The 14,599-nt window shown below is 47.0% G+C and overlaps 1 protein-coding gene across 1 annotated transcript; it reads left to right on the top strand.

Moving 5' to 3' along the window:
- The first annotated feature begins 3,533 nt into the window (after positions 1-3,533).
- On the top strand, positions 3,534-10,465 carry TMEM271 (transmembrane protein 271). Its single transcript, XM_074994023.1, has one exon. It carries the CDS (start codon positions 3,708-3,710, stop codon positions 4,653-4,655), a length of 948 nt encoding a protein of 315 aa, XP_074850124.1. The 5' UTR covers positions 3,534-3,707; the 3' UTR covers positions 4,656-10,465.
- Positions 10,466-14,599: the final 4,134 nt, after the last annotated feature.

Genomic DNA, 14,599 nt, shown 5'->3' with positions numbered 1-14,599 from the left:
TCTCCTTAGGCTCTGATAGGACAAGAAGCAATGGGCTTAAATTGCAGCAAGATACGTTTAGATTGAACATTAGGAAAAACTTCATAACTGTCAGGGTGGTTAATCACTGGAATAAACTGCCAGGGTAATTGTAGAATCTCCATCATTATGTAAGAACAAGTTAGATAAATATCTAATAAGGATGTTATAGATGGTGCTTGGTCCTGCCATGAGGGCAGGGGACTAGACCTGAGGACCTCTCGAGGTCCCTTCCAGTTCTAGTGTTCTATGACAACCTGGGTCAGAACATCAGCAAAGGAGTGCTAGAGTTCGGTAGCACTGGGCACTTTAGAGTGCATTGCTGTTGTAGGAGCAGGAAAGACTCAACATGCACCTTTCCAAGGCATTTACATGCCTAAAGATGCAGCAGGCACCTAGAGAAGTGGTTCCCAACCTGCGGGTCTGTGAGGGTATTGCAGGGGGGTCTGTGAAAAAAATTAAAGATAAATAAATATGATCAGAGGAATTAAGTTTTAGATACATTGCAAAATTACAGTCACTTATTATTTTTAAATTAAGTACCTTCCAATGTTATAATCGCTATTTGAAAAATCTATGTTGTGGTTCCCTTTTTCATTGAACAAAGTATACATAGCAGCTAGAACTGGCTTTGATGGGGGTCTGTGAACAGTTTGCGGGAGGCGAGTGGGGCTCCGCAGGAGTAAAAGGTTGGGAACCACTAACCCAGGTGGACTTCAGTGGGCGTTAGACACCACCCTGCTTCTGCAGACACCACAAGGTCCCTTGCTGCTTTTGAGGCATCTAAATCCCCTTGGAAATCTGGGCCTAAGTGATTTCAGAATACCACTCCCACTGAAAATGCACAGGGGAAGGAGGGTTGGACCTCCCCACCAAAGAAAGTGATGCTAAAACATTGTAAAAGCAGGGGAGCTGCTCTGAAAGTGCCATGAGATGAAGCCCAGCTCCAGAGGGGCATCTTCTGGCACAGTCCTGGGCATTGCTGCTGCCTCTGGAAAGATTCACCAGGAAAAACAGAACCCAAGCCACCAGATCAGGCACACAGCGCTGTGGTCCAGCAATGTGCACTGTGGGGGGGCGGAGGGGAGCAAAAATCACAGGAATCGCTGAGGGCTCAGTCCAGGAGCTGAGAACTACCCAGTCAGGCCTGCAAGAGGTTGTGCCCTGCACCCCACCTCCCGCTCTTGTGGGTGTTTAATGAGCTGGATGAGGGACTGGGTTGCACCCTCAGCAAGTTTGCGGATGACACAAAACTAGGGGGAGAGGTAGATACGTTGGAGGGTAGAGAGAGAATCCAGAGCGACCTGGATAAATTGGAGGACTGGGCCAAAAGAAATCTGATGCGGTTCAATAAGGAGAAGTGTAGAGTCCTGCAGCTGGGGCGGAAGAATCCCAAGCATTGTTACAGGCTGGGGACCGACTGGCTCAGCAGCAGTACGACAGAAAGGGACCTAAGGGTTATGGTGGATGAAAGGCTGGATATGAGTAAACAGTGTGCCCTGGTAGCCAAGAAGGCTAACAGCATACTGGGGTGCATTCGGAGGAGCATTTCGAGCAGAGCTAGAGAAGTCGTTATTCCTCTTTATTCAGCACTGGTGAGGCCACATCTGGAGTGTGGTGTCCAGTTTTGGGCCCCCCAGTAGAAAAAGGATGTGGATGTGCTGGAGCAGGTTCAGTGAAGGGCAACAAAAATGATTAAGGGTCTGGAGCACAAGACCTATGAGTATAGACTGAGGGATTTGGGCTTGTTTAGTTTACAGAAGAGAAGACTTAGAGGTGATTTAACAGCAGCCTTCAACTTCCTGAAGGGGAGTTCTAAAAAGGAGGGTGAGAAACTGTTCTCAGTGGTGTCAGATGGCAGAACAAGAAGCAGTGGTCAGAAGCTGAAGAGGGAGAGGTGTAGGTTAGATATTAGGAAAAACTACTTCACCAGGCAGGTGGTGAAGCATTGGAATGCGTTGCCTAGAGAGGTGGTGGATTCTCCATCCCTTGAGGTTTTTAAGTCCCGGCTGGACAAGGTCCTGGCTGGGATGACTTAGTGGGGGTTGATCCTGCTTGAAGCAGGGGGCTGGACTAGATGACCTCCTGAGGTCCCTTCCAGCCCTGTGATTCTGTGTTTGCCTGGAGAAGAGCTGGGAGGGGAGAAGGCTGCCTGCGCCCGGGGCTGGTGCACGGGGAGAAGGAGCAAGGTGTCTGGCAAAATGCAGCCTCCAGCCGAAATGAGGGGCAGCCCTGTCCCCAGCAAGCCCCGGCTACAAGCTGAGAAGGCGGTCGGAGAACGCGCCAGCAGCTGCTTGGCCCACAGACCTCTTGCCAATAAGTAATCCCCCATGCCCGCTGCCGCGTTCCCCTCTGCCCCATTCCCGTCAGGCGCACGGCTGGAGCCGGCTCTACCCTGGAGGGGACGCGGGGCGCAGGAGCTGCCGGTGGGCAGAGCTCTGCCTGCCCTGCGCCCGTGCGCCCCAGAAGCAGCGCAGCCCCGGGGAGGTGCAGACGGCCGCTCCCCTCCCGGCGTGGCCCGGCTGCTAGGGGCACAGCGCGGCGCGGTGACTGGGGCAGGCAGCCGGCGCAACAGTGGACCGTGCAACTCTGCTCCGCGGCTCCAAGTCACCGCCAGCCCCGCCGAGCGCAGCCGGGCCGGGAGCCTGCGGAGGGGGTCGCTGGCTTGTTTTCCGCTGCCAAAGCGTAGCGCGCTGCACTGGCCACAGCCAGCCCTGCCCGCATGGCAAAGGCGCGCAGCCGGAGGCCCGACGTGCAGCCGGACAGCCGGCAGCCCCGGAGCCGGGCTCAGCCTTTGATCCCCCCCCACCGCCCCCCGGGCCGAGCGGAGGGGCCCCGGCTCCGCCCGCAGGCAAGTCCTGCTACCCACGAGCTAAACGTTCCCCTCCCGCGCACCCGCCTGGCGCCTCGCCCCTGCCCACCCCCGGCCTGTCACCCCTCGGCCCGCTCCCGCCGCCCGCAGGTAAGAGCCAGGCGGGGCAGGGAGCCGCCGGATCAGCAGCCAGGGGAGGGGCGGCTTCCCGGCGCACGGGGCCGCCCGCCTGGCTCCCCACCCGGTGCGCTGCAAGGAGCGGTAGTGCCGCCCCGTGGGGCAGGGCAGCCTTGGCACCACGGGGCAGCCGCAGGGGCGTCCCCGCAGGAGCGCAGCACAGTGCCGGGGGCCGGTGCGGGGGGGGGGATGTCCCTTCCTCCCCCTCCGCAGGCGGCCCCAGCGGGGCAGGGGGAAGTGAAGACGCACCCCCGCCCCAGCTCCCCTTATCCCTCCTGCCGTTCTTCCCCGCCCGGTCGGGGGCTGCTGCGCCGCCGCCGCCGCAGGTCAGCCGCCCGCCCCCGGCTGGCTTGGCTCCTGGCTCCGGCTCCAGCCGGCGGGCGGGCGGGGGCCATCAATTATTAATCGCCTCCCAGCAGCCGCGGCGGGGAGGGAGGGGGGAGGGCGGGCAGGCAGGGGGAGGGGAGTGCGTGTGCGAGCCGTGCCTGGCTCACTGAGGCCGGCGGCTGCCTGCGGAGCGGCGGCAGCGGCGGCGCGTTTGGAGAGCTCCGGGTCCCCCGCGCCCCCATGGCCCCGCGGCGCGCGGCGGCCGCCCGGCCGGCCCGGGAGGACGCGGGAGGATGAGGAGGAGGCGGCGGCGGCGGCGGCGGCGGCGGGCGGCGGCGAGGCAGGCAGGGGGAGGCCGGAGGGCAAGCGGAGGATGAAGTGGAGTGTCCGGGGAGCCTGCGCCGCGCTCTCCAGCTGCCTCCTGCTCGCCTGCGCGCTCAGCGCCGCCGCCGTGGGCCTCAAGTGCTTCTCGCTGGGCTCGGAGCTCAAGGGGGAGCCCTTCCGCCTGGGCACGGCCGCCGGCGCCTTCTACTCGGGGCTGCTGCTGGCCGCCGGCCTCTCGCTGCTGGCCTCGGCGCTGCTCTGCTGCCGCCCAGCGGAGGAGGAGAGCCAGGGCGCGGCGGCGGCGGGGCAGGCGGGCGCGGCGCCCCCGGGGGGCCGGCAGAACTTCCTGCTGCTGGGCGTGCTGGTCTTCATGCTGGGCGTGCTGAGCGCCTTCGCCGGGGCCGTCATCGACGGCGACACGGTGTCGCTGGTGGAAAGGAAGTACTCGCACCACTGCCGGCCGGGCGCGGGGCCGGCCACGCTGCAGCTCTGCCCCAAGCTGCGGGACTACCAGCGCGGCCTGGTGCTCTCCACCGTCTTCAACGCGCTCGAGTGCCTGCTGGGCCTGCTCAGCCTGCTGCTGGTGCGCAACTACCAGGCGGCCCGCCAGCGCGGCCGCCGCCGCCGCCGCCAGCGCCGCCGCCAGCAGCGCCCCCAGCCCGGCGGCCGGCGGCGGCGGCGAGGCGGGGCAGGGGGGGCGGGCGGCCGGCGGGCCCCGCGGTGCAGCCGGGGCTCCGTCTTCTCCGGCGGGGAGCCCGCTCTGTCCCCCGGCGCCGACTGCCCCTTTCAGGCGGTCTCCTACATTAACGTGGGTGTCTTCCACGTGCTGGACGAGGCCGGCGTGGAGGTGCACGGCGGCGGCCACCCCTCGCTGGAGCTGCCCGGATACTCGCCCCTGGACCCCGAGCTCAACCCCTACTGTTACCCGCTGCCCCACGAGCGGCCCCCGGCCTACGAGGAGATCTACCCGGGGCACCCCTGCGCCAACTGCAGCTAGCGAGGGCCGGGCCCCGCCCCTGCGCTGACAATCAGCCCTGCGCGGCCAGATCCGCGGCCCGCGTAAGAAGCGCGCCCTGCTCTTCTCTCCGCGCTAGCGCCCGCGCAGGCCGGGGCCAAGCTCTGGGCAGAAGAGAAGCTTCCAGCGCCCGGCTCCTGGCTCCGTCGCTTCACTTGGGCAGAGCCCCACTTTAAGCTCCCACCCGGAGGTTAGGAGAAGGCTGGGAGGTTACTGATTGATCCCACGCATACACTTTTACCATCCTGGTTCTCCCTGTCTGACGGAGTTTTTCATCTGTCTTGTATGTTCAGTATCAGGATTCGGTTGGAGAAGGCTAAATAAGAACCGTTTGGGAGTTGGTTACACCAGTCACAATTTCTCTTCTTTGGCCCTTTTTCTGGTTTTCAGCCAGGCACCGGCATAGTCTTCTCTTCAGCTTTAAGGGTACAAAGTTATACCAGTTATGATAACCAGCTCACGTAAAGAGGGGGAAACAAGTGTAATGAAGCTTCTTTACCTCTCCAACAGAAAAAATTTTAACAACGAAAAGACGTTCCTGTAATGTTTACCATCGCTGTCTGGAGCAATTCTTATGTTTACACCTTCTTGGAGATTTAAGTTCTATTTAAAATTTAGTGGGAGTTAAAACCTCTGTTGGGTCTTGTAGGATGCACATTTAAAGCCCCCCTGCACTTTCAATGGAAAAAAGGGAAAGTAAACAGCAACATTTTTGTACACTAATGTGCCTGCTTTTGTTGATAACTTATTACTGTAAAAGCTTTCAGAAGTCTATAGTAAAATGTTTGGTAGATTCATTGCCATCAAAAATTAACTTACCAGTTCCTTTACTAAAATAGTAAGATGTGATTGGGATATAGCAAGTAAAAAGAAGTCACATGTTATTACATTCTTTTTTGTAAACATTGTGGTTTTTAACGCAAGGCAGGGCTCCTTTTTGTTTTACACAGATTTAATTTTGTACAATGATAGTTTCTCTTGTAAAAAAAATTCATCTTATTGTTTATCAATTCATCAATCTGGTAAGCTTGAATATTAAAGTTTATTTTAAAATATATATATATATATATACTTTAAACAGCCTTAATCAATGTAATGGTCACAGTTCTAAAGGAGAAGTTGTACAAACACACCTTCCCAATATGCTTTCAGAACCATACTTAAAATTCCCACTAGACCAGGAAGGTATAAAAGTCGAAGGTATAACTTAACTCACAGAGAGCAAAGAAAAGACAGGAGGGAGTATTTGCTAACTTTTGTAAATGAGACATATTAACAAGGACTCCAGCCCAAAGTAAACAAAAAAGCAAACAAAAAAAACCCCCAACTATTGATCTACATTTAACAATCTGCTGTGGAAGGTCAGTTCAGCAGATAGCAGGAGAAAGCAAATAATTAAGGGAAACAACTATGGTGTATGTTTCTGCTGCATAAGAAAGGCAAAGGTGTATGCAGTGTTGCCCAAACAGCAAAAAAAAGCCAAACTTCAGGTTGTGATAGCATGTGTTAAGATGGAATCCCGTACAAATCAGATCCCTCCTGTTAATCCTCATTTTGATACCTACTGTGTAATGTTAGTGTATTAGATGGAAGGAGAAAGAGGTAGTATGGGGAAAACAGAATTATGGCATTTTTGTGGCAGACAAAGTTATTTTTAAAATATTAAGGAGCCAAAAGAAAAGAAATTTGCAGCCTTAGAATCAGAAGGAGGACATTTTAGCCTACAAATGTTGTCTCTGCACTATTTTATTTCCTAGTGTTTTGATTTGCACACTTTGTATAGCCTAAAATGCAGAATGCCTTAGAAGTCTTTTTAAAATAAAAAAAAAATATATATGAAACACACAAATCTTTAATCTAGATATGGGATCAAATGCAGCTATTCCTAGTTCGCCAAGTACTGTAGTTCCAAACTATGGAAGTCTAGTGGTACAGTGCTGTTCATCAGGCTGGAATTTTATCCTGTGTAGAAGGCCAGCACAAAGCTCATTTCAGTCTTACTTAAGTCTTCAAAATTTCATGCTGGTCATCTGCTCAGGGGATAGACTTCACCCCCTTTAAATTCATTCTTGCAAACCTTACCTACAGTGCTGATTCAGGCAAAAATTTCATATTTTATATAATAGAGCCCAGGCCGGGGGGGAGGGGGTTGTTTTTGTTTTTACAAAATGTGTACCTAGTGTAAGAATGCCAAGTCCTTATTTGAAGGACTGAATAAGTAGTGGCTTAATTAAGAAAAATGCTGAGTACCCAGCAACTCTCTGAATTTAAAGGGGAATGGCTGGGTGCTGAATACTTTTAAAAGTTAAGTTATTACTGTAAGTAGCTAACTAAAGAGGTGAAAGGCTAACAGTAGGGTATCTATTTTTAAAACCTTGGCTATACAATGGAATTTTTTTAAAACTTTAATAAAGAAATTGATTTTTAACCAGAAATTCCAATATTTTAGGGATCGTAAATTAGATAGGTCTGAAACTCCAGTTGTTCCAAAGATCAGTGCTCAGGGAAACAAATGGAAAGTTAAGAAACCTACCTATGACACTCAAGTTTAAATATAAAATAACGTTAAACTCAACATTTTAAAAGATTGTTAAATCCATAGTGCTTTGTTGTTGTGTTATTTAACTATTATCTTTTCACAATGCCTTTCTGTTTAAACATTGTGGATCAGTTCCTGAATTCGTATTTTGTTTTCACTTGGGCATTTCCCCCCATTAGTAATTTAATTTAGCACTGGAAAACATGCTGGAGAAACTAAATCCAACTATAACTGGAGATAAGGGAGACTTCAATGGGAGCAGGAGTTGGCACCAATTATTTTAGATACTGTACATCATACAAATGTACAATTGGTCTCCTGGCACAACAGCTAAGATGCAGCATGCTATATTAGTGGTCCAAACATGTATTATTTATATCAACAGATGTGCTAAAGAAGGGAACATGGTGTCGCAGGATTTTTGTATGTAAAGTTAGTCAGGCAAATTGACCAAACAAGCCATGTTTTCTTAAAGATGGTCTACCAATGTTTCAGGTATCTGGTGACTAACTTTTATGGTAAAATTGCAATTGTATTTCTCAGTGAGAAGAAACTTATAATACAGAGTACAAGAAGAAGCCTCACAAGCATGAGCCGTGTCACGGAGCCATGTTTAGTCATTTTGGAAATTGTTACTAGACATATTGAACAGTAATGTTAGAATGTGTGCGCAGCAGTGTGCCCCCCTTGAAAATAGGCTGGTGTTGTATTAGAAGGCTTGTTAATTGCATTGGGTAGCTTGAGCCCTTCAGGGCCATCCTTAGGGTTTATGGGGCCCTATGCGGTACTATTAAACTGGTCGCTGTAGGTCTGATGGCAGCCAGAGAGAGAAGGATGATATTTTAGAGACGTGATTTCATAATCTTCAGCAACATGCGAGTGAACTATTTTTAAATCAAATTTTAAACTACGATCCTGTCAACTAACACTTCAGTAAATTCACTCGTAAGGGTAGCTGTGTTAGTCAGTACAGATAAGAGAAAACTGTTTTTTCCCTTCGTTTCCTCCCTCCCCACCCCCCGTCCCATGTCTCCCACTATATAAACCCTGGGTTCTGTTTTTTCTCTCCGTTCTTTTCCATCTGAGGAAGTGGGTTTTAGTCTCTAAGGTGCCACAGGCCTGCATGTTACAGTAAATTCAGAAGCTGATGGTATATGCCTGGGGTTGGCAAATGCCTGTTAAATGGCTTCATTACCATTTGAATGGCTCTTTCACAGATTCTGCTAATAGTTCTGGCAGGCTTTTTCCACTGTTAACTAGAACCTCTCCGGAGGAACCAGAGACACAGAACAGGGGTCAGAATAGCCATGCACGGGGCACTCAGGCTCAGTGGTGCCTCAAATTTTCAGGTACCCTACAAAGCAGCATATTATGGTTATGGGTAAGGAAGGTCCTGAAGCATTCTAATATTTTTCAAAATTATGCCCCATGTATTGTGTGATTGACAGAATATAAAGCAAAGTTGATAGACATCACTGAGGGTTTTTAACTACCTTACTGGATTTTTTTTCCATAAACATAATAAAACAAGGGAAAAAACAAAAATATTTTTAATGTGACTTCATTTAGGCCCAGGCTTGCTCTAACTGAAGACAGTGGCAACACTCCCATGAGTTCTGACCATCCACTGCTTTGCACTTTGTTTAGTCATATCTGTGCAAATGTGATGTAAAAGTGAGCATAAATGCTACTTGGAAGGAAATAGTGAGAGAGGCATCAGACCAATGGGTGCTGAGCCCATGATTATTGATGATGATGATGATAAATGCTACTGACCACACAGCTTTGCACCTCTGTTTTCCAATGCTTTTTTTTACAGGAGTTAAGTGATCAAAAAGGGACAAGAAAATAGAGAATCAGGTCTGTTGTCTTTGGCCAGAGCAGAAATGGGCTTCTGTGTTGTGTGGAAGAAAAATACCACTAGTCTATCAGTAATTTAGATGAATGATTTTCACACACTCCAACATTCTTGCTTCATTAACTTACTATATTTTTCATTGTAATTGACAGACAGAGTAAATGTAAATTAAATAAGAAAAAGAGCCTTTGCTAAAAGAAAAAATGTATTAAAGTACAGTTTGTACTCCAAGTTGATTTCACCATAGGACTTCTTTGGTTCACCAGAAAGCACTATGGTGGTTGGTATAACTTAGATCTATTTCAGATGTAATGTTTAATCATCAGAAAAGTATTCTAAAAGAAGTTAATGTGAGGATGGCAATCTCTTTCTGAGTTTGGACTTGGTACATATGAAAACCTTTTCTTCATTTTGCCATTTAATCTGAGATTGATCCTCAACAGAATGTCAATAATTAATATTGTAATTTTAGGATCAATAAAATATGTTTTAAAGCACAGCATATCCTATCAGAAAAGCCTAATGCTCTTCATTTCATCTTTCCTTCTTGTGTTTCACCTAACAGTGCTATTCAAAATAAGATATATTTGCAATTTCTTTGACAAAATATGTTTTCAGGGATTTATACTAAGAATTGAGTGGAAAACTGGCATTCATTTTTTAGCCCTGCTGTGAATTATAATCTACTTAAGTTAAGCAAGTTTTTTTTAAGTTATGAAGCATTCAGGGGTTTTTGGGGGGTTTAAATAACTAGAAAGGTATCCAATCTCATTTCATTTTTTAAAATATTACATAATGAAATTCTTAAAGCACACTGTAAGTCTCTCTCCTACATACAGGCTCTTAACTCTTTCAAATTTAGTAAGGGAAAATAGGATTGAATTCTTACTCTAGACTTTCTATTTTAAAACTTTGGTTTTCTAAATGGTCATTTAACTTCAAAAAGCTGCTAGTTTACATGACTACCCACACATTCTACAAAGCACTGGGTACTGAATCTTACAGTTTAACAGATATAAAATGGGTTCCAAAAAGCCATGATGGGAAATTCCCCATTGAAGGAACATGTAAAAATTCCATTTAAATTGTACTGAATTCAGAAAGAGGCTAAGGATCAACACATGGTCATTGACAGCAATTAGAGCACTGAGCTGTTTGCATTTCTTTGGTGTGTTCTTACTATTACCTTATCAAGGTGGAGACCATTCTGTTGCAGACCATCTATGGGTGAAATTCCCCCCATTGCAGAGTTCCAAACACAAGACTTATGCTCCACTCATGCTCTCAAAATAGGTTTTAAGTGGTGCCTGCCTTGGTCCTCTGCACCGGGATCTATTTCACTTTTATGTTCAGAGTTCTACTGATACGACAACCCTGAGACCCTGAGCACAAGGGTTTTGAATGCTGGAATTGCCCTGTAATGGGCGTGTGTTTCATTTAGAACAGACCAAATCCTGAAGTTCCCTTTTCACTTCCTTCTTCAGACCAAATTTCCATTGACTTCAATGGGTTTGTCCAAGAATAATGATTAAACACAAAAATTTGACCCAATAATTCCATGCTTAGTTTCAAATATTTGAAAGATCTCACTAGATCTATGGGAGAAAAACATGTTTCTATTAAGATACCATATAAAATATCACTGTCTGTAAGTAGGCTGCCATTGTGTAGATGGATCAGAAGATTAGGTTGCCTCCAAGGGTTGATCATAAAAGTAACTAGCATTTCACTTCCAGATTTGATTCTATGGTGGCACAGTTCAGTAATGTCTAGCAGCTGAGAGTTTGGTTTTTTTTTTGCATGTCTGATAGTCTTTGTGAAAAGTTAGTGGTCTCAGTGCTGTTCTTAAAGGACATAGGTCTATTGGACAACATAAAAGTCACCACCAACAGTTGTAGTCTTGTTGCTATTCTTATCAGAGGTCAAGGTCAGAAAGGCATGAAAGCTGAAAAAGTCTAGAACAGAGGCATATTGGCAAGGCACTGATATTTTTGTTGTGTGGATAAAGAGGACTTTGTGCTCCAGATCCATCCTTGCCTTTTAAGTGAGAAGCATAGGGAAATATAGCCAAGGGAGTATTTTCAGCACATCTGAAAAATTTTAGTTTAGAGAAAGTGTTAGAAGCCTTTGCATTTTCCCCTTAGCCACCTGTCAATCCTAGTTTAGTTCAATAAAGCCTAATTAAATTCTCAAGAGTTTAAATTATTCAGCTGGGGGGGGCAGTATTTAATAATATTAGCTTAATCATGTAAGATACTGAGTGCACTCATCATAATGAAGTCATAGGAGAAACTCAGCAACTTGTCGGATCTGGACAGATGTGACTAATACAATGGCCCAAATTGTGGCATTTGCTGCCTTGGATGGAAGGGTGTGGCACAAGAGACCATCCTTTCCAAAGCAGCATGGGCTCACTGCAGGCTGCATGCATGTCTTAGGTGCATCTAATTATCATGTATTAATGATTAAAATTTATAACCTGACAGTGGTGTCCACAGGGGAATTTAAGATTTGAATAGATGCATATAATTTCTGCTCATTTACACATCTATTTTGAACAAAAGTAGTCCTAGGAAAATGAGAAAATACCACAACAAGTGGTTTCTGCTCCCACCAAAAAGAAAATCCATAGAGAGTTTCTGCCGTGCTGCTGCTGAAATATCTGATTGTTTCTGGACTACCAGGAAGTTGCTGGAATAGACAGAGGATGGTTCAGCTAGAGTCTTTGTGAAGGGATGTAAGTGAAGTGCAAATATGTTGAGAGCTGTTAAATCTTTCCAGGATATTTTGATTTCCATGAGCACTCTCAAGAGCAGCATGTGTCCTACGAACAGCAAATGCTGTAATTTTCAGAAACTGATCAAATGGTTGGAAGATTTGCTTTTATGATCCCAAGGAGGGGAAATATTAGCAAATGAAGATAGGCTGGTGCTAAATAGGACAGATTTGCTAAAAGACAAAGCTAGAAGATTTAGAGAACTAGAGGTGATGCCCAAATCTATGTTTTGTGGGCATTCAAAACAGAGATGGCTTCTGAGATGTTGGCCTTTCTATGACAGCTCTTGCATCCCCACACTCAATAGAAAAGATCCAGACCCAGAAATAGAAAGCACACTGGCTGTTCTTAGGACAAAGCCAAAAACCAGATAAAAGTTCTTGGACTTCACTAGGAGAAATGATTTTGCACAAAATCCCAGAACTGCAACTTTGGTGGACATTGACTGACAGATTTGCACCAATCCAGAAGTTAACATTGAAACAAACTCTGAGACATGGCTTCTGACCATCGCTGAGATAACATCCTGCCTCTGACAGCATGGTGTGTTGCTGTCTCCAGGAAACAGAAAGGGGTTTCTGCCAACACTGTGGAACTGGATTATTTAATTTGAAAGAGCTTGACTGGAGTGGCACCTTCCAATTCTACAGCACCAAGAAATCCTGGATCATTACCCTGAACAGTCAAGAGATACAGTTTGCACTGTTTTATCCTGAACATTGCTTCAGTGTACAATGATTTCACACTCCTATGCATAATGTATAACATATTGCTATGGCTTGCCATGAGATAGCGTACATTTGGCACCATTCATAACATTTCTGTGTTAACATCTGGTACACAAGTATATTGACCAGGCCGAGCTTATGGACCACTTGCTACTGTGCTCATGATTGTTTGGTTTTGTGTATCTGTTACGTGGCGGGGGGCCAGGAGGCAACATGGCAATTTGGGTCAAACCGTGGCCCTGTTTTATGTAACAGTAAGAAACGTGTTATCTTTGTTGCCAAGGTTCTCCTTGAGGTGGATGGAACAAGTGTACAACTAGACTTGGTGAAGAAGGGAAATTGATCCTTCTTTCTTCTGTACTGGGGAAATAGAGACTTCTGCAACCTGCCATGAGGGAGTGAAGAAAGGTCCTCACTCAATGTAACAAATGGTGACAGGCTCTATGGGTAGGATACTGTCCTCATTGCCCTATGAATACCATGGATACATCTACACTTACCTCAGTGTAGATGCTGCAGAGATCAATTTTCTGGGGTTCGATTTAGCACATCTGGTAGGGACACACGAAATGAAACAGAGGGCCTCCCCCTCAACTCCGATACTCCCTCTCATTGGCGGAAGGGAAGTCAACAGGAGAGACCTGCTGTGGGAACAACTGACAAAGTCGGCCTAAGATATATTGACTCCAGCTACTCTGTTTTCATAAATGGAGTTGTGTTTTAGGTAGACTTTCTCCTCTAGTGTGGACCATCTCTATGAACGTGATTTCCTCACGTCGCTGTGGGAGCCAGGCATTCTAGCCACTGAGTACCTCTCCAAACTGACTGCTCTCTTTAAGAGTTGCTAGCCATAAGGCCTGTCTTGATGCACAATGTCTATTCAATCTCCCCAGCCAAGTAGGTGTCAGAGTGGAATTCCCTTTGCCTCAAGAAGACAGTGTGTGTATTGCCTCTCCTGTGCTCGGATGGGAGAATGCTGTGGTATTTTAAATTATTAGCTCAGTAGGGTTTTACAATTAATAGAAAAGAGGAAGGAGACGTGAGAAAGTTTTGCAAATGTCCTGCAATTACAATCTATTGTATGTATACCCTGAAGTCAGTGGGAGTTTTGCCTGTGTAAGGTCTGTAATATCGGACATTTGAAGTCTGAGTAATGCTGTTGAAAAGTCCCACAGACAGGTTTACCTCAAAAATGAAAAAGCAAGCCTGGCCATGTTCCAGCAAATGCATCTGTGCATGAAAAGCATAAACAGGGCTGAGACGATGGGAATCTCAGCAACAGCAGCAAAATAGATCCAAACACTATTTAAAGTAACAATATCTCAGATTCAAAAAGTGCTTTGTTACAGGGAACATGGACATGGGAAAAGCGAGAAGGCCTTTAGCAAGGTATCTGTGCACCAAAGGGAGATGGATAAGTATTTTCCTGGTAACTGTTAGAAGTATATGAGGAAAGCTCACAGGAGCTGGGGATTTCAACTCACCATCAGATATACCACAAGAACAGGTTTTCTGATGTGCAATGTATTCACCTTATATCTGATTGACTCTAACTCACAATCTGTTCCTGGCAAATAAGGTATTTATGCACACGTTTTTTTAAAACAAATGTAGGGCTAACCTCTGGTACTCTCCTTCAGTACATTGTTCCAGGTGATGTCCCTGTGAAATCAATCCAGCTGTTCACAAAGTAAGATCTTAACCAGTCTTGAGCAAACTTCTCCCAATTTAGCCTGTATCAAGAGGGGATGTAAACTCCCCTGACCCTGATGTAAACTCATTTCTGACCAAGCTCTTGTTCCTTAAGTGTCAATCAGGCTATGAGTAAGAGTGCAGGGTCCTGGACTCGATGACCCCTTGAGGTCCCTTTCAGTTCTGTGTTCTATGGTCCTACAACATCACTAGAATGTTACCTCAAGATCCCTTTAGACATCATGGTGGGCATAACTGTGCACCCAATGCAGGGATGTAAGTGGGGTACAAGGATCCTTCTTTCCTGAATGGGGTACCCATCTTGTCTCCTTC

The sequence above is a fragment of the Carettochelys insculpta genome, chromosome 5 (genome assembly GCF_033958435.1).
Source record: "Carettochelys insculpta isolate YL-2023 chromosome 5, ASM3395843v1, whole genome shotgun sequence".
Lineage (NCBI taxonomy): Eukaryota > Metazoa > Chordata > Testudines > Carettochelyidae > Carettochelys > Carettochelys insculpta.
Note: the sequence above shows the minus strand (reverse complement) of the source record. Positions and strands in the feature narration are given on the sequence as shown.

Coding starts and splice junctions, on each gene's coding strand:
- TMEM271 (XM_074994023.1), top strand. CDS start 3,708: ATGAAGTGGAGTGTCCGGGGAGCCTGCGCCGCGCTCTCCAGCTGCCTC.